A 27,109-nucleotide genomic window follows, 5' to 3' on the forward strand; every position below is an offset into this window, starting at 1 on the left:
AAGACCTACAAAGTACAGGTCCAAAATATTTCTCATTAGATTCAACCAATATAAAAATTTTTTTTCAACCAATATAAAAATTTTTTTTCAACCAATATAAAATTAATCTATCAAACTGCTCTAAAAGTTCCTAAGAACTTACTCTCATTTTCTGTACTTCCTTCCTCACAGCAAAGTAGAAGTATTCTCAACCAAGATTTCCCATACTAAGCTCATCAGAACTAACAGGTGTTATGTCTCGAATATACAGAGTAGAGAGAGGGTCCCCATGAAAATGTAGGTTGAGAGCAGAAAATTCTATCTGAACCTCTAGTGCCTGAAACAGTACATGGTACAAAGCAGTAGCTCAATAATATTTGAATGGATGAAATAAATTTGAGATTTAACAAAGCCAAACTGGGCATATTCTTTTTTAGTACGATGGCTAGAATCTTAACATGTTCATAGGAGTTGTAAATCTCCAGGGGTGAAACACAGTATTTGGTCACACAACCCTTTATTTTAAGGAGCAGCTCATGGAGTTAGGCAATGCTAATTTTAAAACTTTCTCTCTTTCTGATTTCCCGTGATCCTTCTGTCACAAATATATATTATAGCTCCAAAATATCTATTTTTCAGTGGTCAAATCTAATTCTTTTAATAAAGGTCACATCAGATGCCCCCTCACTGATGAGGCTTTTCCTCATTTCCCCAGCTTGATGTGCTCCTCCACACCTTACTGGAAATACTAATCAAGTCCACCTCTAGGGGAGCTGAGAGGGCTGAGGTGATCAATATAGAATGATTAGAACACTACCTGGCTGGGGCACCTGGGTGGCTCAGTGGTTGAGCTGCTGCCTTCGGCTCAGGGCGTGATCCCGGGGTCCTGCAATTGAGTCCCACATTTAGCTCCGAAGGGAGTCTACTTCTCCCTTTGCTTGTGTGTCTCTCATGAATAAATAAATAAATAAAATCTTAAAAAAAAAAAAAAAAAAAAAAAAAACACGACCTGGCCCATAGTAAGCACACAGCTCATGTTAACCATCATTAGCTACCATAATGGTATTGGAGTCTTCTGACATCTGATGAGAGCTACAGCAAAGTGGAATTGGGAACATGAGCCCCTCCCTTACACATTCAACTCTTTATCTTCCAGAAAAAGCAACACAGGTGCCTATATAAGAAGTGCTTAATTAATATTTGTTGAACTGAACTAAGTAAGACAAAACTGGAGAAAGAGACACAAAGAAACAAGCCATTTTCCCTGGGCACCTAATCCCAAGTAAGCACTGATCACTTCACAGCCTTTAGTGTTGCATCATGAAATGAACCAAATCCTGCCTCCAAATGCTGAAAAATTCTGTATTCTCGGGTTTTAATAGGGAGAAGGAAGAACTAGATCATTTTTAAACTTCCCAGAAAACTTCTTACTAGGAGCAATATTTTCCTGGAAAATGTTGTCATCGCGGAACATCTTGGGCTACTTAACAAGTGGCTTATGATTTTCTAAATTCTAAATCCAGTAACTTGGAGGCCTGAATTTAGAAGAAGAGATTCTCAAGAGGTGGTGTACTTCCACCAGTCTAACTCAAGTCTTTCCTCCTACTAGCTAAGCAATCCATTGCCATCCTAAGAAAAGTAGCTTCCCTTTCAACCTTGCCTCATGACTATGCTGTCTTCCCCATGGGACTTAGCCTTCTGTCTTCTCCTTGCCTTCATTTTTTTTCTTTTCTTTTTTTTTTTTTTTTTTTTTTTGGCTTCCAGTGTAGAGTCAAACAACAATTCAAAAGGACACGGACCAAGCCCCACAAAGGCTACATCTGGCAGTTCCATTTCTCCCCAATTCTAGATCTGAGGCAAAAACAACTGGGTTGGTTGGTTATTTATTTGTTTGTTTATTTCTGGATGAATAGGAAGAGAGTAGAAAAGCATTCAATTCAACACAGGAACTATGAGTTTGCTTTTGAAGAGACAAACCCCTAGAGCATCACCTATGCCTTTGCAGGATCCTCGGTATTTTAGGTAGTTTGGTGTGAATCTCACTACATTCATTGCTGCTATCACTCGAGAAAATTTCTTGCCAGTGGACACTTTGGAGGCATACTTAAGAAAAGTCTTCTGAGGCTCTGAGTCCAGTGCTTCCCAAACTGTGAGGTGCATGTAAATCATGCAAGGGTCTGGGTCAGATGTGGTTTCGGATGCCCTAGTCCTGGTAGGGGGCTAAGATTCTGTATTTCTAACAGGTTCCCAGACAATAATGATGCTGCCCAAACATGGACCACACTTTGAGTAGTAAAGAGCTATTCCCAAAGACAGTAAAGAACAGAAAACAAGTATTCTCCATTGTGCTTTTGAGGACCAGAGATTAAGGAGAATCAATCACAGTCCAAAGGATTTAAAGTAGGGATGAAAAAGAATGCTTTCCACAAGTATCCTAAATACTGGAGCCAGTTACAGAGAAAGCTAAAACATAACTAAGCACTGAGTATCCAAGTATTTGGGTTGTTGTGGCAATTAGTCTAAACACTATTTCAGGGGTCCAGATTTATCTACTTAGTCTCTCTCCAATGGTTCAGTGACCCCAACGATAGTTTAGTCTCCATTTCAATGTGGGCTGTATAAAGACAGAACAATGAGATGACTATATTAAGTCAATTAAAAATAAAGTTTCAAAAAATGCCCTGATTTGTATCCCTAATTCCTATTCAATGTCTGCATTTTAGGACACGGTGTTGAGTATGAGGACAAATACGCTTGCCAACTCAGTCCCGTTTTAGTGACAGCAGATTCTGGATACTTATGTCTCCTATCTCTGTACAATACGGCCTAATAAAGTTGAGCCAAAGAGACTAGATTTCATTTCAGAGCAAAGGGTTCGGCCATAAACTTTTGCTTTCTGGCTGAACAGAGCCATTCCAGCCACAAGCATAAATTCTGCTAGTTTTAGGTATCAGGGTGATTGGGAAGCCAAATGGGTTATTTGTGAGCCAGGTACCCAAGGCAGAGGCACCCGCTTTATTGTGTATTCATTGTTATCTGGAAAAGAGTGCCAGCTACAGAATATTTTCACAGGAAGTTAGAAATGACTTCGGAAATTCCCTTCTGAGGCTTCCTAGAGTGGATTTTAGGCCTCATCAAAAAGACATTTGGTTCAGAGCTTGAAAGTGGGCAGCCTATAAATTGCTGAGGTATTTAGCTAGGCTTAGCAGTTTCCTTTTAAGGGGGGGCCTGATCCTCAGTATGTAGCAGTGTAGAAAGTACCAAAGCACATGCAGACTCTGGGTTCAAATCCTAACTTCCACAAGTGCCCCTGAGCTAAGCTGTATAAGCTCTCTCCAAGCCTCAACCCCCTCACCTACACAATGAGGGCAACAATAGCACCTACCTCCTAGGAAGACAGCTGAAATGAAGTGATGCATATAAAGTGATTAACATAGTGCCTGGCAAATGTGTCAAGTGCTCTTGTGGTTTAATCATGCTGAAATATGGCACTTACTGGGGGTGTACCTTGTAGAGTTCTATAAATGTCAGCTTTTGTTATAAGTAACGAGTGACAATGATGATGGTGACAATGATGATGATGATGATGATGGTGATGGTAATGATGATGATGATGGTGATGATGGTGGTAATGAAGACATTCTCCTGCTCACACAACAGAACATAGGCCTGTTAGTTAGATGTTTGTTTTGTGAATCATGGCTTCCTATTGCTTAGCTGCTGCTAGAAAAGCCTGGAACATCACTGACTATCAAACGATCCTCTGGATTAAAGAGAAAAATGAAGCAGCTTGAATGTATCCCTAAAAGATAGCAGTGTTCTCTAGAGGTCATCCCAACCCCTCCACCTTTCCTAGTGGCTAGCAAGTACACTCTCAATAGATATGATGATGAGATAGAGGTAGGTGTTTGGAGGAAATGATGGTCTCCTAAAATAGGAGAAGGGTCATGTATCAATGTTACCATTAGCTGATGGAGGAAAACCCAGCCCGGCCTTCTGAAAGAAGTCCCAAGCCAGCACAATCCTGATGGGTAAACTGGGCTAGCTCCTTCCAGTCACTGGACTTGACTTTTGCCCACATCTTTCAACTGGGAAATACCTACAATCTATTCTTATTTCTTATCCTTCTTCCTAGCAAATAGCTTTACTCCTTATTTCCAGTCTCACCTCCCAGATTGATTTTGAACTGACCTGACACATCCTTGGTCCACAGGATGGGCATACTAATAAACTGGTGCTTGGTCAAATATTATTTTTTAAAGTACTTGTTCAACTTATATTTTGAGGAGATGCTGAGCACTGGTGGGGAGAAAGAAAGAAGAATGACTGCTGGCCAGAGCCTTCAGACTCTATTGGCCTCATAATTCAATCCTGGTCCCAATTTTGCATATTTCCCTCATCAAAGGAAAAAAAAAATGCCGTGTAGTTCTATGGATTCAACCTTTTCTCTTTTTTTCAGATTTATTTATTTATTTATTTATTTAAGAGAGAGAAAAAGAGAGAGAGAAAGAAAGAGAACAAGCAGGGAGAGGGAAAGGGACAAGCAGACTCTGCACTGAGTGTGGAGCCCGATGTGGGGCTCAACCCTATGACCCCAAGATCATGACCTGAGCTGAAACCAAGAGTCAGAAGCCCAACTGACTGAGTAACCCAGGCACCCCTGGATTCATCCTTTTTAGAAGGCAAGTTAGAAATATCCATTGTTTGAGCTCCATGCTGGGTATGGAGCCTACATAAAGAAAAAAACACAAACCAAAAAAAAAAAATTAATTAATAAAAAATATATATATATCTGTTGTTATTTAGGGAAAGGAAGTTCATCCCTTCCCCTCCAAACAGTTTACTAAAGCATCCCTTCCAATTGCATACTTTATGATTCCTGTAATTGGAAGAGTTCTGGAAGGCATGTTTTTCCTTCTGGTAGTATTTCTAGGAAGATATTAGCATTTATTATATAGTTCATTATTTTCCAAAATACTGCCAGGCTGGCCCTTATCTTACAGTTGGAATGGCCTTGTGATGATCCTATTTGAACAAGGAGCAGTCACTGTTCCTCTATGTTCACTGGTCCCATGAGCAAGGTCAAATTGACAGTACATTTCAAGCCGCCAGGCATGAACTGGGAGGTTGCTACTCTCTGAGTTCTTCCCAGGTTACTCACTCTAGCACACAACTGTTCTTCTGTAGGTCACTCCACTGCAGGGCTTGCACTGACAGGGATGCACTAGCTAGATGGGCTTTCATTACACACATGGAAAAAGAGTTAGTAAATCTCCATCCAGTGCAGAGGCCTGGGAAAAGCCAGACAGATGCATCCAAATTTCATCTGTAAAATCTTCTAGCTCAGGGGGTTGGAGGTAGAATTTTTGATGCCAAGGCTGAGAAGGTTAAGGGAAGCAATGTCATTTAGACTGATGAACAATGCTGCTGTCCTAGAAAAGGCATTCAGGCAGAAAATTCTGCTAACCCTGTATCTCACGACAAAGAGTTCCAGAGACCTCCCCCAGCATCAGTTATTTACAAAGATGTTGATAACACAAAAGTGTAAGCAATATAGGAAGGAATACCTTTATTCCACTCTGGAGATTGGTTTTCTATCAGCTCATCCCTCTATCTTCTCCTATCAGTGACTTAATCCTAACCCAGTCTCAAGTCTCATCACAAATAGAAACCAAATGGTATGACCCACTAAGAAGGAAGGAAGGGGTTAGGGGATTTAACACACTGGCAATAATTCCAATAATCCTCTACACTCTTCCACCTTTTATAGTGGGTAAATATGAAGCTCAGAGAAAGCTTGAGTAAGCAGTCCAAGGTCTTATAATCAGCTATGTCCTAAGTCAGAGTCTTACAGTTCTCTCCCTACACAGCCCTCTGCTCACTATACAGCTATACAAGTCCCTTCAAATTTCACAAGTGAGGGACAACAGGCAGAGTGAGGGCTGTGCTGGCAAATTTGGATAAGATAGTGGTCCATGGGTGTATCTGAATAGGGAGATACCATCCAACATCTTTAGCTGATCAAATCTAATACTTAATCTGAATTCTGTAAGGGTGCCAGATATTCTCCTTTCACGGGTTCTTTCCATACTAGCTTATGCAAAGAGAAGAAAAAAATATTCAACCACTGAAAGAAATGGTCTTCTCACTGCCAAACTCTAGCTAAAACAAGAAACCAACAAGAAATTCCTTTTTAAATGATACTTACTTTGTCACAGTCTAGAGAAAGGAGAAACTGATTAAATCCATTGTCCTCCAAAGCAATGCCATAAATATGAAGGCTAGGAATAAACATAGACTTCTCTTGGTAGAGTGTCAGCAAAGAGCTTTTACACACCAAGATCAGTGGGCACAGATACAGATGTTATTTATCAGTGGGCAGAGATACCCTACGTACTGAAACAATTTGGGGGAAAGGGAAGAGGTGCTATCTTTTATTCATATATGCCAATTAATTCTTCTACTTCCCACCCGACTTCCCATCCCCTATGGTACATAAAGTGCAACACTGAGGCTGGGCACCTGTATTTCTAAGAACTTCAAACCCTAATAAGTGGGCCTGAATCACTCTTATTACCATGAAATACATGTGGCATTAATGATAAAAACTAAAAAAATTACACCCAGTTGAAAAGTTTTATTGCACATCATTTTTCAAGATGGCAGATGGATGCCTAAATTGATCTCAGTGTCATTTTACTGTTGTCCCAAAGTTTCTCTAAATCAGCCAAATGAGCTAGAAGTTGAAATAGCCACCTCATATTGTTCTACCAGGAAAGGCACAGGATTTCACTGTAATGCAGCTTGCCATGCTAGGTTATTTACAGCCTCTGATGGAAAAGTGGATAATCTCAAACCATCCCCTCCCCCAAAGAGAGTCATTACTTCATACCTAAAGGACCTGATGATGACAACACTGTCATATAGCCAATAATCCCCTGGGTCTGGCTATAAAGGAAAATCTAAAGCAATATCTGGGTTTTTGGTTCTGGATCAGATGGAATAAGTTTACTCTACCCTGTTCATTTTACTAAATGCATCTATTAAACCTGGACAGAATGCATGGAATAGCCATTTGAAGACTGAGAAGTGAACAGAAGCAAACAGAATTGACCAGAATTGGAAGTACCCCCAAATCAGCATTGAGTTTACTGTTCTATTTCCTCTGTATCCTCTAGCTTGACATCAGAACCTGTAAGTGAGGACCAGGATATGGACAGAGAGAGCTCCAAGAGAAGCTCCTGTTCTGGCTCAAAGACCAGTAGGAAAAATTCTTAACACTCAGAAAGAACGGGAGAAATCATGTTTTCTCTTTTTTCTCTTTTTCTTTTCTACTCTTTTCTTGTACCTATACCCCTAAGGCAACAGTGGTAGTAGTAGTAGGGGTGGCAATAGGAGCTGGAAGGAGAGTAAGAGAAATAGGAGAACCTTCACTGGATGAAGGATCTGAGGTTCCAAGAGAGTGAGGTAAAGTCTTGTTGTTTTTTGTATTTGTTGTCCCATTGGCTTGCCCCATGTGGGCACATAAGAGCAGGAAATATATAGTAAGCAGGGTAACTAAAGTCCCAGCTTTCTGGTCGGAGGATAAAAAGGAAGGCCCTATGGAAGCTGACAGTTCTTTGGTGATAACAGTGAAAGAAGACTTGGGAAAGTAGCCCCTTACAATTGTTTATAACTCCTGGGCCTACCCTGAGCTGTGCATGGATAAAGCTGACCCTACCCAGCATATATAGATTTTGAGAACAAACTATAATAAAGACTGAAGCTGATGTGGGACAGATCCAAACAGCACTGCCAATGCTTTAAAAACTCAACTAACACTATAATCAGAACCCCTAGAAGCCTGGTCAGAAGGCACAGCCCAAAATCAAAGAGGGTAATTACGTGTCAAAATTATAAAACTTTTGTAAGATTAAAACAAGACCTGAAGTTTCAAAATAAAATAATCAAGATATCAAGGATATAATAAAAAATTACTTGGCTTATGAAAAACCAGGAAAATCTGAAATTGCATCCAATGCCTAAAAGACACAGATATTAGAATTACCTAACAAGATCCATAAGGCAGCTATTTTAAAAACATTCCAACCACTAAGAGAGAACACTTAAATAAATAATTAAAAGACAAAAAAGCCTTAGTGAAGAAACAAGATAAAAATAAGAATCATATGAAAATTCTAGAATTGCTAAATGCAATAACTAACACACTCACCAGATGAGCTCAGTAGCAAAATGAAGATGGCAGAAGAAAGAATCAACAAACTTAAAGTTAGGACAATAGAAAGAGTGCAGTAGGAACAACAGGGAGAAAAAAAAGGAATGTTTTAAATGAATAGAGCCTCAGGGTCCTGCGGTCTACCAGAAAGAGGTCCAACATTTGTCTCCTAGGAATCCCAGAAGGAAAGTAGAAAGAGTATGATGCAGGAAAAATATCTGAAGAAATAATGAACAAAAACTTCCCAATTTCCACCAAAGACAAGCCTAGAGATACAAGAATCTCACGAGCCCCACAGAGTAAGTCCAAAGAAATCATGTTCAAACGCAGTATAGTTAAATGACAGAAAACCAAAGACAAAAAAAATCTTAAAAGCAAACAGAGGAAAAGAACTTCTTACTTATAGGTTCATAACAATTCAAATGATTACAGAGTTCTCATCAGAAACAACAGAGGCAAGAAGGAAGTAGAATGACACTTTAAAGTACTGGAAGAACAGATTTGTCAACCCAGAATTCTGTGTCCACCAAAAATGTCTTTCAGGAATGAAGGTGAATTAAAGACATTCTCAGATGAAGGAAAATAGTATTTGTTCCCAGCAGGGTACTCTAAGAGAATTGCTAAAGAAAGCTGTTCAGACAGAATGAAAAACGATACCAAAGGGAAAACCGAACTATCAGGAATGAAGAAAGAACAGCAGAAAGGAGAAATATCAGGATAAATATAAAAGACGACACTTGTATTGAGTTCTTTAAAATATGTTTAGTGGTTGAAAGCAAAAACTTATAACACTGTCTGATGTGATTGCCAGTATATTTAGATATGATATGTTAATACAACTACAACAAAAAAATGGGGAGTGTGAAGAGACCTATAGGTTCATAAGATTTCTACATTCTACCTACAGGGGGTAAATCACTGAATCTAAGTAGTCTTGAAAAGTTAAGTATGTGCATTACAATCCCAAGGGCAATCAATTAAAAGACTACATAAAGATACGTAATAGGAAAACTAGAGATAAAATGGAATACTAAAAATGTTCAAAACAGTCCAATTGGAGAAAGTAAAGAGGTAAGAGAACTAAAACAGAGGAAATAGACAAAAAACAAAGAGCAAAATATTAGACCTACATTATAGTTAAATAGTCTAATGCACTTTTTAACAAACAGATTCACAGAATGGAATTTTTTTTTAAATGACCCAACTACAAGAAAATCACATAAAATTTTAAAATATGGTTTTGTTCAGACAGAAAATAATGAGAAAGATTTTTTTCCCATGAAAACACTGGTCAAAAGAAATTTTGAGGGGTGCCTGGGTGGTGCAGTTGGTTCAGCGTCCAATTTTTGGTTTCAGCTCAGGTCGTGATCTCAGGGTCATGAGACTGAACCCCATGTCATGCTCTGCACTCAGCAGATTCTGCTTAAGGTTCTCTCTCTCTCTTTCTGCCCCTCCTCACTGCTCTCTCTCTCTCTTTCTCTCTCAAATAAATAAGGCTTAAAAAAAAAAGAAAGAAAGAAAGCTTAAGTGAGTCTTTGAACATCAGAACTGAAGTCTAGTAGACTTTAGAAAAAGAGAATTACCAAGAATATTAGGGACAATATATAATGATAAAAAAGGGTTGATTCACCAAAAAAAAAGAAAAAAAAAGTGCAAGAATCCAAATGTATATGCATTTAACAGAGTTTCAAAATACACAAAGCAAGTCCTGACAGAGCTAAAATAGACAAATCACTATTATATGTGGTGACTTCAGCATTCTTCTGACTATAATGGGTAGAACCAGCAGACATAAGATCTGCAAGAGTATATAGAAAGACTGAGCAACACCATTCACCAAGTGGCACTAATTAATGCTTGATGGTCATAGAACACTCTACACAAAAACAGCAGAATACACATTCTTTTTAAGCTCACATGGAACATTCACCAAGACAGAATATATATAAAACACACTTTAACAAATTTAGAGAAATGGAAGTCATACAAAGTACAAAGTAGGTTCTTTAACTGTAATGGAATCAGACCACAAATCAATAATATCAAAATAATAATATATCAAAACACTTGAAAATTAAGCAACACACATTTAAATAATACAGATCAAAGAAGTCTCAAGTGAAATTGAAAAATATTTCTAAATGAATGAAAATACCTATATCAAAATTTGTGGAATGCAGCTAAAGCAGTGCTTAGAAGGAACTCTATAGCATTAAATGTTCATATTTTGAAAAAAAAGAGTCTCAGATCAATAACTTAAGCTTCATCTTAAGAAGCTAGAAGAGTAAAATAAACCAAAATCAAACAGAAAGAAAATAGAAAATAAAGAAAATAATAAAGCCAAAAGCTGATTGCAAAGACCAGCAAAATTTACATGTCGTAAGATTGACAAATTAAAAAAAAAAAAGATGCAAATTACAAAATCAGGAATGAGAGAAGGTATCACTACAGATCCCATAGATGTTAAATGGAAAACTATGAACAACTCTATGCATATAACTTGAGTAACTCAGATAAATTAGAGTAATTCCTCAAAAACCTCAAATTGCCACAACTCACCCAAGATTAAATAAATAACCTGAATAGAGCTATAACTATTAAAGAAATTGAATTAGTCTTTAAAACCCTTTGGAAAAAGAAATTCAGGCCCAGATGTTTTCACTAGTGAATTCTGCTGAACATTTAAAGAAAAAATTACACCAATTTCTATACCCTTCCAGAAAACAGAAGAAAGGGAAAGGCTACTCCACTCATTTTATGAAATCAACCATTACCCTGATACTAAGACCAGACAAAGATAGTATCAGAAAATCTATGGAACAGTATCTACTCATAACAATATACAAAATATCTTTATAAAAATATTAGCAAGTACATCACACTATGACCAAGTGGAGTTTGTCTTGAAATGCACAATGGCTGTTTCAATATTCTCAAATCAGTCAATGTAATTCACCATATTAAGAGCCCGAAGAAGAAAAATAACATGATTCCATCAATTGATGCAGAAAAAGCACACACACACACACACACACACACACACAAAACAAAAACAAAAACAAAAACTCTCATCAAGTTATGAAGGGAAAGGAATTCCCACAGTCTCAAAATAAGGGCATCTACAAAACATCTACAACTAGCATTACACTTAATGGCAAAACACTGGATATATTCCCCCGTAGGACTGGGGAAAAATCAAAGCTGTCCACTCTCACTGCTCCTATTCAATATCCTGCAGGAAGTGTTAGCCAGTGCAATATGGTTGCAGGATACAAAGCTAACATAGCAAAATAATGTGTATTTCTACATACCACCACTGAACAATTGCAAACTTAACTTTTTAAGATGCCATTTATAGTAGCTCCAAAAAATTATAATTATGTATCAATCTAACAAAAATGTACAGAATCTATCTGTTGAAAATTACAAAACATTGATAAAAGAAGTTAAATATTATCTAATAATGGAGAGACAATGTTCATGGATTGGAATTCATGTTCATGGATGCCAGTGCTCCCCCAAATTGGTCTGTATGTTTAACATAATTCCAATCAAAATAGAAGTAGGATTTTTTTGTAGATATAGACAAATTGATCCTAAAATTTATATGAAAAGGCAAAAACACTAGAGTAGCCAAAGTGATTTTGAAAAGAAAATATTTGGAGGAATCACATTAGCTTAGTCTAATTTTAAGCCACAGAGGATTATTCCCAGATGTGAAACCTAATGGAACTTGTCTGATTGGATTTTGAAGGTAATTGGGGCTAGTAGAAGCTTTCTTTCTTCCATATTCTTCCCTTTGGAATGGGAATGCCTATAATTGTTATCCTATGGTTGTCCTATCAATATATTTTGGAGGCAGAATGCTTGCCTTCCAGTTTTACAGATCTGTAGGTGAAAAGGAATTTTCCCCCAGAATGGATCATATCCAGAATCTTACCCTATAGGGTTAAGACTTAAAAATATGGGGTGGGAGCACCTGAGTAGCTCAGTCAGTTGAGCATCTGACTCTTGACTGCTCTCAGGTCATGATCTCAGGGTCCTAGGATCAAGCCAGGCATGGGGCTCCCCACTGAGCAGGGAGTCTGTTTGTCTCCCTCTCCCTCTGCTCCTCCCCCCCACTCATGCATCTCTCTCTCTCTAACAAATAAATAAACCTTTTCTAAAAATTAAAAAATAAATAAATCAAAATGTGGGATGAATGTATTTTGCATGTGGAATGGATGTGGATTTTTGAGGCTAATGGGCAGATTGTGGTAGATTGAATAATGGCCCCCAAAGTATACCTGGAACCTGTGAATGTTATGTTGCATGGCAAAAAGGACTTTACAGATGCAATTAAGTTTAAGGATCTTGGGATGGGAGGTTATTCTATATTATCCAAGATGGCCCTAATTGTAATGCCAAGTGTTCTTATAAAAAGGAGGCAGGTGGGGATTTGATTAGGGAAGAGGAAGTAGGAAATGGGACATTGGAAGCAAATGCTAGAGGGATATGAGGAAGGAGTCACAAGCCAAGAAATGCAGGCAGTCTCCATAAACTAGAAAATGTAAGGAAACAGATGCTCCTCTAGAGCCTCCAGAAGGAACCAGCCTGGCCAAAACCTTGACTTTAGTCCAGTGAAACTAATTTCAGATTTTTGGCCTACAGAAAAGGAAGAGAAAAACATCTGTGCTGTTTTAAGCAACTTTTTTTTTTGGATAATTTATTATAGCAGCTATGGAAAATTAATATACATGGTTTCATTTCTCTTAGGTAGACACCTAGGAGTGGAATTGTTGGATCATATGGAAACTCCATATTTAACATTTAGAGAAAACCCCTAAAATCTTCAAAATTAAAAACTTACCCAGGAAAGGCAGGGTCAAGAAAATGCAAACTCAAGATACAGACTGGGAGAAAATACTTACAAATCTAATAAGATAACCAGAACATATAATAAACTCTTATATTCAACAGTATAAAAGCAAAACAGCCCCATTTTAAAAAACAGGCCAAACACATACAACACCCCATGCTGGCAAAGACGTGGAACAGGAGAAATTCTCATTCATTGCTGGGTGGAAATGCAAAATGGTACAGTCACTTTGGAAGATAGTTTGGTGGCTTCTTATAAAATTAAACATATTTCTGCCATACAATCCACCCTCCTTAATATTTACCAAGAGTTGAAAATGTATGTCTATGTAAAAACCTGCACATTGATGTTCATAGAAGTTTTATTTATAATTGCCAAAAACTTGGAAGCAACCAAGATGTCCCTCAGTAGGTGAATGGATAAATAAATGGTGGTCCATCCAGACAATGGAATATTATTCAGCACTAAAAAAAAATGAGCTATCAAGGCATGAAAAGCCATATAAGAATGTAGAAAGCATACTACTAAGTGAAAGAGGCCAATCTAAAAGGCTACATACTGTAGGATTCCAACTATGTAACACTCTGGAAAAGGCAAAACTATGGAGACAGGTCAAACATCCATGTTAGCCAGGGATCAACAGGGAGGAAGGTTGATCTGTGGAACCAATGTACCATGCTGGTGGGAGATGTCAGTAATGGGGGAATGCATGGGAACCTATGGGAAATCTCTGTACCTACACTCACTTTTCTTATAAACCTAAAACTGCCTTAAAAGTAAAGCCTATTTTTAAATATAGGCCAAACACTTCACCAAAAAGAAAAGAAAAATGATACATCAGCAGATGAAGAGATGTTCAACATCATTAGTCATTAGGGAAATGCATATTAAAATCACAGTGAGACACTCTAACACACCCACTCGAATGGCTAAAATAAAAATACTGACAATACCAAGTGCAAACAAGGATACAGAGCAACAGAAAGTCTCATACAGGGCTGGCAAGAATGACAAATGATATAACCGTTCCGGAAAAACACTTTAGTGATTTCTTTTCAAGGTAAACATATGCTTACCCTCTAATCCAACAATCCTACTTCTTTCCTCTAGAGAGACTAGAAGAAACTTCTACACAAATGCTTAGATCAACTCTATTCATCATCTCTCCAAACTGGAAGCAACCTAAATGCCATTAAAGGAATGAATGGATAAATAGGGTCACCTGGGTAGCTCAGTCCGTTAAGTGTCCAACTCTTGATGTCAGCTTGGGTCTTTTGTTTTTTTTTTTAAAGATTTTATTTATTTATTCATGAGACACACAGGGAGAGGCAGAGACACAGGCAGAGGGAGAAGCAGGCTCCATGCAGGGAGCCCAATGTGGGACTTGATCCCAGGACTCCGGGATCACGCCCTGAGCCAAAGGCAGACGCTCAACCACAAGACACCCAGGTGCCCCTCAGCTTGGGTCTTGATCTCAGGGTCGTGAGTTCAAGCCCCATGCTGGGCTCCATGCTGAGCATGAAGCCTACTTAAAAAAATTTTTTTAAATTAAAAAAAATAAAGGAATGAATGATAAACTGTGGCAAATCCATAAAATGCCAAGCTATTCAGAAAAAGAAAGGAATGGGGATGTGGGTGGCTCAGCGGTTAAGCGTCTGCCTTTGGCTCAGGGCGTGAGCCTGGAGTCCTGGGATCCAGTCCCATTTCGGGCTCCCTGCATGGAGCCTGCTTCTCCCTCTGCCTGTGTCTCTGCCTCTTTCTCTGTGTCTCTCATGAATAAATAAGTAAAATCTTTTTTAAAAAAGAGAGAAAGAAAGGACTGAAATATTGATACAATAACCTGGATGAATGAAGATATTGAATGAAAAGAGCCAGTCTCCAATGGTTAGATCCTTTATGATTCTATTCACAAGACATTCTGAAAATGACAAAACGATAGTCACAGAGGACAGCCCTGTGGTTGTCAGGGGCTAGGGGAACAGGAAAGATATGAGTGAATTTGGGGTATCTTGAAACCATTCTGTATCCTGATTCTGGTACTGGTGGCATGACTCAACATATGCGTTAAAATGTATAGAGCTGTGTACACGGGCATATACGCCCACCAATTTTACTGTAGGTTAATTTAAAGAATAAGATTAAAGAACAAGATAGGCAGACAATTAAAATTACTTCCACATCTTCGTGGGCCCACATACTTTAAGCATTTTTCCTGTAATGGAAAATGGCCAGAAGAAAGGCTAGGTAAATGCAGGTGGTTTTATGTACCAATCTCAAGGACATCAATTCAGAGCCCCACCACTGTGCCCAAATGGTTTGAGTTACTTAAATACTTTGATCAGAGGAGCCTTCAAGGATTAGGATTAACTATACTTTTTTGCCTTAGAAATTTTCCTTTCTTGCTTTTATCAGCACTTGTAAACCCTTCTAGACCTCACGCCCTCTTTACGGATACCCCCTCCGTGCTGGAAGTCGCCACACTGCATTCTGACCTACTCATTCATTCGTCCTCCAACAAATGGGGTCATCCTCTCCCTCTCCAGCTCAGCCGCAGCACTTGGACAACAAAGTCTCACCTAACAAGGCATTAAGGTCCAGGGAGGACACACTGTGGTGTGGTCTGAAAAGACCGACACACTGTGGAGAGAATGGGACAAACAGGTGTTTCCTACCTTTGAAAAATATCTAATTCTTAGATCATGTAGTTTGGCATGGCTGGGGAAACTGAGGATACGACTTCTACAAATATCACAAAGGGATTTCTGTTCTTAGAAGGTATTGATTTGAATACAAAACCAAGCAATGTCTCTATCAAAACATTTCTCTCAGGGAAGCCACGTGTGATAGATAGCAGGGAAAGCACTGAGCTGAGAACCCACCGATCTAGCGGAGTTCTGGCTCTTGCTCTACCATCTTCCATCCAGCTGTACAACTAGAAGTCAGCCATCCTTCTGTTTCCCCTTTTTCTATTTCTTCCTCCTCTACACACGAGGAAGGGTCCGAAATGCCAGCATCCTTCGAATTAGGCACAATTCCTGAATGATACTCAATAAAATGCTTGTGTATCTGGTCAAATAAAAAGTAATTTAAATAAAATATGTATACCTTGTAAACTGTAAAGAGCTATGCAAGTTTAGGATATTATTACAATCTTAAAGTTCTTGAAAAGATACCCACTGTATCAAATCAATGGTGGTGCTTTGCTCTGCCTCCCCTAGATATGTAGTCATTGCTTCAAAACGTTATGTTCCTCATCCTTATTCTGGGCATAGATTTATACTCGGTATCACTTAAGGGCAATGCTTACCAATAGATTTAACCAAGGAATCTGAGACTCATTCCTAATGGTTTAACGGCATTTTGAGACTTTTGCCTGAAAAAAATCACCAACAGTGGGTGGTGCCCATAATTAGAACAGTGAAAGTGGGAGAAGCCAGGAGGATGCAGCCTGTGGATGCCCAGGTGTATTCGGAAATGCATGCAGTAATTAAGGTCTGATAATCTCCAAAAGAGATCATTATGGTGTTTGCGACTTGGTCAAGAGGGCCTTACTTCACACGCTTGACAATATCCTGCCAGCTGATAAGGGCCAGGGTGAGTAGAGGCTTCTCCTGGCTTTCAGGGTGAGTCCTAGCCACTGCAGCTCTTAGGGCTCCATCAGCGCATGGGGCTCTGTCTGTAAGTTACATAATTTTTCTGTGCTGTCTTCCCCTTTTGTTCAGTCTGTGCCAAGAGCCAAATAAAAGAATCCATATGTGATTACGGCTATAAAACCGAAAGGAAAATATTAGACAAAAATTTAACATTTTGGGGTTTCTAAGTTTGTTTTACCTTTAATGCTAGGCAGACAGTTTACACAAATCATTTTGCTGCAAAGTAAAGAGTAATGAGTTAAATGTGTTCCCTGTCACCATCAATCATGTACGTTTGCCTTTGATTGACCAAACATATAAGACACATGAAATGACTTTCTAATCATGTTAGGGGGAGGGAGGGAGGGAAAAGGGGAGAAAATGGGGAGGGGAAGCATAAGCCTTTTTTATTTTATTCAGAAATTCCATTGACATTTTCTGGCAATCTTCTAACATGCTGTATGGGCTTCTCTTTGCTAATAATGTTTGCCTTGAGAATTTGTAAAGGTCTAAGAACTCTTTAATTCAATGTTCTAGAAATTACCAGGGCCAGAGGGGAACGAAATCCCTGTTAATAGTTCATGGATTAATTCTCTCTTCATTTGAAATCATTTTCGGGGAAGTTGCTCGGCTTTCAGGTGGGCGTTAGTCATCTCGAGCAGATTGGATGGCATTGGGGGAGGCAGGCTGGGCCGCCGATCTGATGAAATTCACGGAGGAAAAAAGAGGATGCACGATGATGTCGACCCAAATGGAATACTGAGGCTTAGCAAATTCATTTCAATGCATGGGTGTTTATTTTGATTTGTGAATTTAAGCCACACACTGACTGGATTTGCTGGCATTCGAAATGGTTTATAACCAAACGTAACCAGCCTCCACGCGTCCTCGCCAAGCTCTGTAGTTCGTTTCCACGTGGAGTCCTAGCCCTTTAATTTGGCAAGGGAACTATACACAGTAGCCACGGAAGAAGTTTTCAGCATCAAAATCACCCCAGATTGTAATTGCGGTCCTGGCCCTACCCAGCTGTCTCTGTAATAAAGGCTAGCCAGGCGAGGCTGAGACCAGTTTATTCATTTATTTGTTCAACAGGCATTTATTGAGTACCTATTGTGCATCATCAAGGGCTGCTCCAGGCACTAGGGATTCAGCGAGTAGCCCCAGGCTCCACGGTGTTTACACTGTCTTAGAGAAAAGAGGCAATAAATGAAGCCACGGAGGAAAACAAAGCCAGGAACACTGGGAAGGAATAGACACAGGGGGCTGTGGAGGGAAGGGTGGTATAAATCCTGAAAATGTCATTCTGACGTGTTTAGGTATGGAAACGTTACCCACCCCATGAAGCCAAAGAGAACCTTTAAATCCCTGCTGGAGAATGTGTTGAAGTGGGACTTCTCCTCCCTCTAGGGACCCTCAGAAGCCTCTGAGGGAAGGAAAGCCCCAGAGAAGTATAGGAGCTTAGTCACTTCCTTCTTGATTCTCCTGCATTTGCCAGGAAAACTGGTGAAGGGCAAAGCATGTCTTTCTCAGAGATATGCTACATGAGACTGGAGAACTCAACATCTTGGAGACGTCAGTTCTCCCCAAGACAGCCCTGAAACAGACCCACACATACACTGATATTTAAATCAACGGGCTCCTGGGGTACTGATAATGTATGGCTTCTCAGTCTAGGTCCTCAAGACATGGGAGTTCTAAGTCTGTGAATAAGTAATAAGTTGCCCATTTATTAGAGACACATTTTTATGTTTGTATATTATACTTCAATTAAAAATTTGTTTTTAAGCCTTTCTTAAAAATGCAATCCTAGTGTTTTAGAGAAAGGTCTCACTGAGAAATTAACACTAAGCAAAGACATGGAGGATCTGATAGAGGGAAGCCAGGAAGCTACTAGAGGGAGAGTGTTTCGGCCAGAGGAACAGCAAGTGCATAACCCCACAGACTAGCCAAAGACGGTGTGGCTGAGGGCAAGGAGCAGAAGAGCACTTATGAGATGAGGCCAGTGAGTATTGCTTAGGACCTATAGAACTTTGTAAGAACTTTATTTTGGTGAGATAGGATGCCATGTAAAGATTTATACAGAAGGGTGATAGGATCTGGTTCATGCTTGTGAAGGATTGTTCTGGATGCTTTACTGAGGACAGACTGGAGTGAGGGAGGGATAAAAGCAGAGCAAGGAGGCCAGTTAGGAGACTGGTGTAATGCTTGAGGAGACAGATGAGGTTGGTTTGGATCAGACAGGAAGGAGTACTCAGATCCTGGCCATATTTGGAAAGTCAAACTAAGAGGATTTCCTGCTGGATTGAACATAGTGTGTGAGAAAAAGAAGCTAGGGATAGTCCAAATAGTTCAGTTTGAGCAATGGGAAGAATGGCATCTCCATTAGTACAATGGAAGGACCAGGCTTCCTGGCAAAGAACAGGAATTCAATTCTGGGTATGCCAGGCCTCAGATGAGATGAGACACTCCGATAGAGATGCTGAGTGGCAGTTAGATGATATTGGGTTCGGGGAGAGGTTCTGAATGGAGATACAAATTTGAGGATCCTCTATACATCTAGGACTTATGAGAATAAACAAGATTATAGGAAGTGAGTATATTTGTATTGGGACCTGCTCTCCGCTGGTAAACATATCTGCAGAAGTCCACTGTCATGACACAATTTGTGACTAGGATGACATCACCCATGAGTGTGGAATAAGCAACAGCCTGCCTCTCACTATCTAACTTACTCTATGTAGATTGACCCCAACCTTATCAGTTGCAGCTCTAGACCCCTTTCAGAGGTCACCCACCTCCCTCCCACTCCACACAGGGCTGGGTCCTATTTCTAGTATGTCTCCCTCACCTGGATGAACACCTCAGGTCTGCAGAGCTTATACCCATCAGCCAGTAAGAACTGTTTATATTCTCCTAGGAGCATCTACCAAAGCCAATTAGCTTTACCCCCTGAATACACCAGTGAATTATGTCACTTCCTTCTGGAAAGCCTGGATCATATTTCCCTACCCTGACTCATCCCAGCCTAGGTTCACATGCATTAATGCAGTGACTTCTGCCTTTATAGAGCTGGCCAGAGAGAAAGGCCAACAAGACCCAGAGAATGGATGTGCCCACCCATCCCAGTCATAACAGAAGCTTCCTGAAGCTTCTGAGTGCCTCCTAGCCATGAGGATGACAGTGTGAGTAGCACCCTCTCTGGAATACAGTAGGTGCCCAGGGAGTCTCTATCAAAGCAACCATGTCTATAAACTACAGAAAGCTAAGATGCTAGCACTAGCTAAGGTTCCCCCTTATGATTTATCATATTTCCTCTTTTTAAAAAAGACTTTATTTATTTGAGAGCTAGCCAGAGAGAGAGAGAGAGAGAAAGAGAGAGAGAGAATGAGTGAGAGGTAGGGGCAGAGGGAAAGGGACAAGCAGACTCTCTGCTGAGTAGGAAGCCCAACGTGGGTCTCGCTCTCGGGACCCTAGGATCATGACCTGAGCCGAAGGCAGACACTTAACTGCCTCAGCCACCCAGGCACCTCTACCATATTTCCTCCTGGTATACTCAAAGACCTAGAGCCAGCTTGCTTGTTTTGAAACGTGCATTTGTCAATTCTAGGTGTTTTGTCCTCATGCAGGTTGCTGAACTTCTCATAACCCACAGTGTCTGCCACTGGAAAGTGGGTAATAATAGAGTCAGTGGTGGGTATGGCCACTGTGAGAATTACATGACCGATGTCTATAAAGCACTTAACACAGGGCTTGGCACAGTTAGAATCGCAGATAGTTCAGCTGTTAGTAGAGTCTTGATTTGTATTTCCAGCTCCTAAACCATAATTTTTTTAGACATGCATATAAAAAACACATAGATGCACATAAACATAAACCCAAAATAGAAGTATTAAAATGATTCCCTTGCCTACAAGTGCTAGGACTATGTATTGTTGAAAGTTTATCTTAATGCGGTAATATCAATAACGAACAGATGGTTTTCATGTCCAGCAAAGTCCACTTCAGCCAAGATACACTCTGAATAATACGGACCTGATTTTCCTATGGCTTCCTCACTCAGAAATAGAAAAGGTGACAGAGGAGGCCATGTTGTGATCAATATTAAGTAACATTTCACCCACAAGAAATAATTACAGAGTACATGCCACGCTCCAGGATGTGTGTGTATTTATGTATGAGTGTGTGCTTCGTAGCTTAGCAGGGTTAAAATAGTTGGCAATCCTGAGTATAATTTAAATCTGCTAAATTTTGAAGTCTCAGTACAGACTAAAATGAAATGTTAAGAGTTAATCACTCTCTAAATTATACACAACACCCCCACACACAATTTATCATGTCCAAGGACAGCTAATCCTAGTAAGAATAATAGCACAATTCACCAAGATGGCAGGTCAAGCCCCAACGTGAAACCACATATGCTGAAGAGAAACTTAAGTATTACATGCTAAAACTCTCAAACCAAAAAAAAAAAAAAAAAACCTCAATGGATCTTAGAATACATCCAAAGGAGGAAGCCAAGTGGAGGGTAAGTGTGGCCACTTATTCAGGGACTCAGCTACGAGGCAATAGCAGATAGGCTAAATAAGTTTATTGTCTCGGTCTTTACAGGAGGCCTCAGGAAGATTCTCACTTGACCCTCACAGGCAGGTGGCAGGAGATCAGAGAGTGTAAATAAACAGGATGCTCCAGACCTGGTTGAGGATGTAGATACAGACAAGCCACAGGAACCAGGATGATCACCTTATCTTCTTAGAGGAATTCAGGGCAAAAACTGGGTACTCGCTGCAGAAAATGCTTAGCCTGCCATTAGCAATAGGCTTCTGGGTCCGAGGACCCGAGGGGCCAACCTGTGCCTCTTTCATGAAGTCATTGGCTATCAGGTTAGCATGGATCTGTTAAACACATCCCAGCACACCAGAAACTGCAGAGGGCATGCCTTAAATGTTGAGCAGACCAAATTCAATACAAATAGCCAAGAAAAAGTCTTTAACAGTAGTTAGCACACTTGAATTCATTACCCCCAAAGACGTGGGCTAAAAATATAGATTCTCGAAAAATTAAGACCAATTCGGAGATGATACATCCAACATGGGAGCGAGGCTTTCAGAGGGCAATGAAGGCCTATGGTAAGGGACTTTGAAAATGATATTGCTCAGGGGATAAACAGGTGCTCCCCATATTTTCCTGGTATCCCTGGGCTGGGTCTCTTTTGTAACCCCTGCATACCAGTAGCCCCTCGCTCTTGCTGAGCTTTGAAATCCTCACTTTCAGTCTTGGCTTTTGGTCTCATGGCCACTAAAGGCCTGGTGGGCAGCCACCGTGCTACTTCCGCCTGTGATATATTATCGCAGTGTCAGTCCTCCTTTCTTCTCTGCTCAGCAGAGACAGAGTACAGTGTATTCTGCAGAGCCAAGAAACAGACACTGTACCTGCCCAGGGCAAAGGAGAGGCTGAGCTCACACTCCACCTCTTGCTTCCAGAAATGCTAAGTGTCCTCAAGGGATGAAATCTACCAAAGCCCCATCTCACCTCCCTCCATCCTCAAGGCCTGCCTGTCCCTGTGGAAGTGCTGGTGAATTCTCTGCTGGAGGAAAATGGGGGATACTGGGGAAGGAAGCAATTTTTGTAAACAGTCATCCATTTCTAGATTCCCTTTTCCATCTGCCCCCGCAACACACACCAAATAAAAATAAGTGAAGGCTCTGTGACTTCTGGAATGGGAGATAATACACAAAACAGGTCAAGGAGAATATCATCATGGTGTTTATTGTGACCCAAAAGAGACAAGGATCAGGGATTTGGAGGGTAAGTGCACAATGATGACACTACAGAATGAGAGGCATATGCTTCAGGCTGTCCTTATTTTAAATGAAAAAATAATATTTGAAGGGAAATCTTGCTATTTCCAGGTCATGCACCTTAGCAAATTCCAACACAAAGACCACCTGAATGTCAGGAGGCCATGTTCAGAGAGCTACCTCCAAACACGGAGGAGCTGGCCCCGGGGCAGAAATAACATGGTAACATAACCCTAGGAGGGAAATGTGCTTTCAGTTACACCAGGGCCCAGCCCAGTCTCTTCCACAGGCTCTTCCTAAATAGGGACTTGGCAGTGGGATTAGTTGGGCTGGAGGGGACGTCCTTGGCTCCAGAGGTGAGGCCCTCCAGGGTCTTGAAGAAAGTTGGACAGAAGTTCTTTATCCCTGCTGGTAATAACACTGAGGAATCAGCGTCACATCCATTTTATTAATTTTCTTGACAGGCAGCTCTAGTTTCCATGCAGGCACCACAAAATCAAAACATACGCATGTCAAGTGCCCCATGTGCGGTAGGGCCCTGCCAAGACCGTGTTACATCAACATAAGGAAGCAGAGCCCAGGTCTCAGACCTTGTGCCTGGGCCTGTGGGTCATTCCCTGCTGGAGGAAACCACCAGAGCTTGGTTGAATGAGCCAGAGGAGCTCTCTTGGTGACAGTCCTTTATCCCAGGGTCTGGGTTCCTTGTGTTGAACACAAGAGCCGTGGGAGACACAAGACTACATCTGGCTTTGGGGCATGTCTCTAAGTCCAGCCACACAGAGCCCCCTGCCAACTCCATTTTGCCTGCATTCAGTTTCATCCAGGCAGGAGAATAGCAGCCTGGATTAAAGAAGCCATTAAAAAAAAAAAAAAAAAAAAAACCCACAACGTCCTTATTTGTGAGCTGGGTCTGAGCCTGGAGTTCTGTGGAGTTGGGGTCTTTGGGCACATAGTGAGTTGAAGGAATTTTTTGACCAAGCCATCCTTTGCTAAAGTGATTGAAGGGTCTCCAAAACAATTTGTTCTTTTACATAAAGGATTATTATCCATGAATTGCATAAGTAATGTAAATTAGGTGGGTTCAGAGGGTAAGAACCTAAAGAAGAGCAGAGCCCTGCTCTAACCACACGGCTGTGGGTGCCCAGGGTGAGCACTCACATGGAACCAGCCCATCACCTGTAACCTTACTCTTCTCACTCATCCTTCCCACGGCCTCCAGGGCCATTGCCTCGACTCCCCCGAACAACTGACCAACCACTGGTGCCACACACAGCAGTAATGGCAGCAAAAGGCTGGAGGTCTCACACTTTCAATTGCAGAGCTTCTAGCCCCACTTGTGAGACCTCCAGGTAACTCACAAATTTCCCACCTCTATCACTACTAATGCAGGAAGGGGAATGGAAGCCTAGATCCTGAGCTAATGGCCACCAATGCCAAGTCAGAAAGGCCCAAACTGGGCAGGTTTTACTGTCCTGATCTGCCTCCTTGACAGTCTAGGCTAAGAACAATCTAAGGATGGGGACTGGTATTATCATTATCCTGCACTCCAAAAGCCCTCTCAGTAGGGGCCTGGACTCTCAACCCAATGTCCTGGAAATGGGCCTGGCCTGGTCTGGAAAATGTGCTGACCCAGCCTGTGAGGACAGAGTTGGGTCCTTCATTGCCTGGGTTGGACCAGCAGGCAGGGGCCACTTTGGAGACTTTGGGGTGGCTGCCCAGTCAGCTCTGTGGGGTGAGCCGGCTGACGAGGAGATGAGCAGAGCCAGACTGCCCGTCTCACGGCGTATGGGGCGCCGCTGCTGAGGGTTCGGTCCCTCATTTCACTCTCCATTCAAATAACCATGGCATGTCAGCCCTGCTGGCCTCCTTGATTGTGCAGAAATAAATAAATGAATTATGTTGTTGGGGTTTGGGCTTCAGCACAAACACATGGTCTGCATTTATCCGCACAGTGAGAGGTCCACCAGCCACTTGATGTAAAAGAGCAAAATGATAATTCTTTTCTTTAGGCGCTCTGGTGCCATATGGAATGCATATAAATCATATTTTTGTTTTAACAGCGGAGGCTTTGTTGATAGATAAACATGTGGTTTATCTAAAAAAAAGAGAGGATTGTTCTTTGAACAATCATTTAATGGCCGTGGATGTGCCAAATAAAAATAAAAACATAATTTTAAAAGAAGTTGGCCTCATGCCCAAATCTGTAACAAGGAATCTCTCCTTAACCAAAGTGGTTAAAGCCCGTCGATCTGTTTTGAGTTTAAGCTGTGCTCTCTACTCAACCCCATGACAAACTGAATCTGGGGCTAATGTGCTCTAATAGGACAAGACGTTACCTTTATGAATGACCTCATGGAGAAGAGGTTGGCGAGCATGGTGGAGAGGCCTTGAGCCAGGCAACTCTGAGCTATGAACCCCAGCTTCAGCTCCGCGAGGCAGATTGCATCATCCCCCTCTTTCCAATTCCAGCTTGGGATGTTTAGCAGATGGGCCTGTGGAAGCAAAAGTGAGGTATGAGACCTTACGTTGCTAAATGTTCAATTGTTGCAAATCTCCTCTGGGAAATGCAGCATGGCCCAACTACTCAGAGGCATTCAGATTCATCCTTTCTTTCCCTCGCCCGAGCCTGGTGTTTGGTGTTTTATTTGACTCCTCTATTCGGTACACTTCAGTCTTCAACGTTCACTCTGGAACATCGCTTCTGTGCCTCCCAAACCCAGGTTCTCCCCTCAGCCCACACATCGGCCCACGCTCTTGGGATGTCTGGATAGGTCGCTCATAAATTGGCTCCTCAAACAGACCCAGAGTGTCAGATGCCTGCATGTTTTAGAATTCTCTTTTCTCTGCCTCCCCAATATTCCAGGCCAGTGGCCCCCAAGCCTAAGTGGGCATCGGAATCACCCAGAGAGTTGATAAACATACTGCTGGCCCTTCCTCCAGAGTTTCTGATCTAGTAGGGTGCGAGGTGAGGCTGGAGAATCCCCACTGCTAATAATTTCGAGGTGCTGCTGAGCTGCTGATCTGAGGAGCACATTTTGAGAAGCACTGATCTAAATCATCAGGCAAATCACAGTGTAGACATGTTACAATCTCTTGCAGATGGACTGACCCTATTCAATAGTTAGGTTCCACCCCCAGATAAGGACCCAGACATATGCTCATCCGATTAATTTTAAGTGGCCTGAAGCAAAGAGCCAGAGATCATACATCGGATGGAGGAATCAAGATTCAAAAACTACTCCAGGGTTGGAAAATGGGCAGAAAACCAGCCAGGAAAGATTTTAAAGGCCTTAATGTCAAGCACAGCATTTAGGTTGAAAAAAAAAAAATCAATTGTATAAATTCAAAATGAGAAGACCTAACTTGGCAACAGAGCTGAGGAGAAAGGAAAAAAGAAAAAAGAAAAACCTTAAGTGTGTGGCTAACTCAAACCTCAGAAAGAGGCCAACCGTGTGACAGATTACAGAGAAAGCCAATGCTTGCTTGTTAGAAATGGTCTCCAGATCAAGGGAAACGAATGTTTCATTCTGTTGTGAACTGGTCAGGCTAGTTCCAGAGTACTTGATCCAGTTGTAACAGTCAGATTTAAAGAGGAAAACTGATCAATTGAATCACTTCCAGAAAAAAAAAAAAAAAAAAAAATGACAAGCACAAGGAGAGGTGGGGCTTCTGAAAAACATCTTTTGGGAAACAGGTAAGAGAGCCAGCAGTGTTTGGCCTCCAGAAGGGCCACACCCTCACGGAGACAGGCTGGTTTACCTCTGAATACCTCAGGTGCTGTTGTGATGAAGAGAGATGGGCTTGTCTTGCTTTGTTCCAGGGGCCAGAATTAGGACTGACTCGTGTACATTACAAGAAAGCAGTTTTTTGGCTTGTTTCATAAAGGAACTTTCTAAGGATGTAATTTGTCTAATAAATGGAGAAAGCTACCTCCAAAAATGCAAGGTCTTTGTCCCAAAAACTCAGTAAGTGTTTTTCCAAGTCATAATAGAAAGACCTCTTGCTTTGCGTTTGAGGTTGAAGCGGTGAGCCCTGCCAAGGCCCCGCTGATGCCAAGGCTTTATGGCTCTGAAATTACTATTTCTCTGCACGTACCAGCAAACAGCAGGAGCACCCAGAATGCTTCCCTTCACTGTCAGGACAATACAACTACAGTGGTGCTACTAGAAAAGTAGAAGACACCATCATGGAAACGAAGAGCAAGTCCAATGGCTCCTTGCTCTGCTTTTGGAAATAACCACTCCTGCAAAGTCCTATGACAGTCTCACAAGTCCTAATCCAGCAGTGGTGACTCCTGGGAGAGAAGACTGTATCCTCTCTAATGATAACATGGTTAAAAAAGTCTAGGGTGAGGGCGCCTGGGTGGCTCAGTAGTTGAATATCTGCCTTCAGCTCAGGTTGTGATACTGGGGTCCAGGGATTGGGTCTCACATCAGGCTTCCTGCAGGGAGCCTGCTTCGCCCTCTGCTTGTGTCTCTGTCCCCCTCTCTCTATGTGTGTCTCTCATGAATAAATAAATAAAATCTTAAAAAAAAAAAAAAAGTCTGGTGTGTGGGCCACAGGGGATGGTAATTTCTCTCAAGCTGGGTATCAGAGACCTTCTCACATCACAGTCTTGATTCTAGCA

General features: G+C 41.2%; 1 protein-coding gene across 21 annotated transcripts in view; it reads right to left on the minus strand.

Moving 5' to 3' along the window:
* KCNMA1 (potassium calcium-activated channel subfamily M alpha 1) overlaps nt 1–27,109 on the minus strand; it is a 718,149-nt gene that overhangs the window by 171,785 nt on the left and 519,255 nt on the right. For 20 of the 21 annotated variants that reach the window (XM_072823726.1, XM_072823725.1, XM_072823727.1 and 17 more), the window contains one exon: nt 24,819–24,974. In XM_072823726.1, coding sequence (XP_072679827.1) covers nt 24,819–24,974 — 156 coding nt within the window. Of the gene's footprint in view, nt 1–22,536; nt 22,891–24,818; nt 24,975–27,109 lie in introns of those variants that run through there. The other variant, XM_072823740.1, reaches the window with a different exon arrangement.

This window comes from Canis lupus, chromosome 4 (genome assembly GCF_048164855.1).
Source record: "Canis lupus baileyi chromosome 4, mCanLup2.hap1, whole genome shotgun sequence".
NCBI lineage: Eukaryota > Metazoa > Chordata > Mammalia > Carnivora > Canidae > Canis > Canis lupus.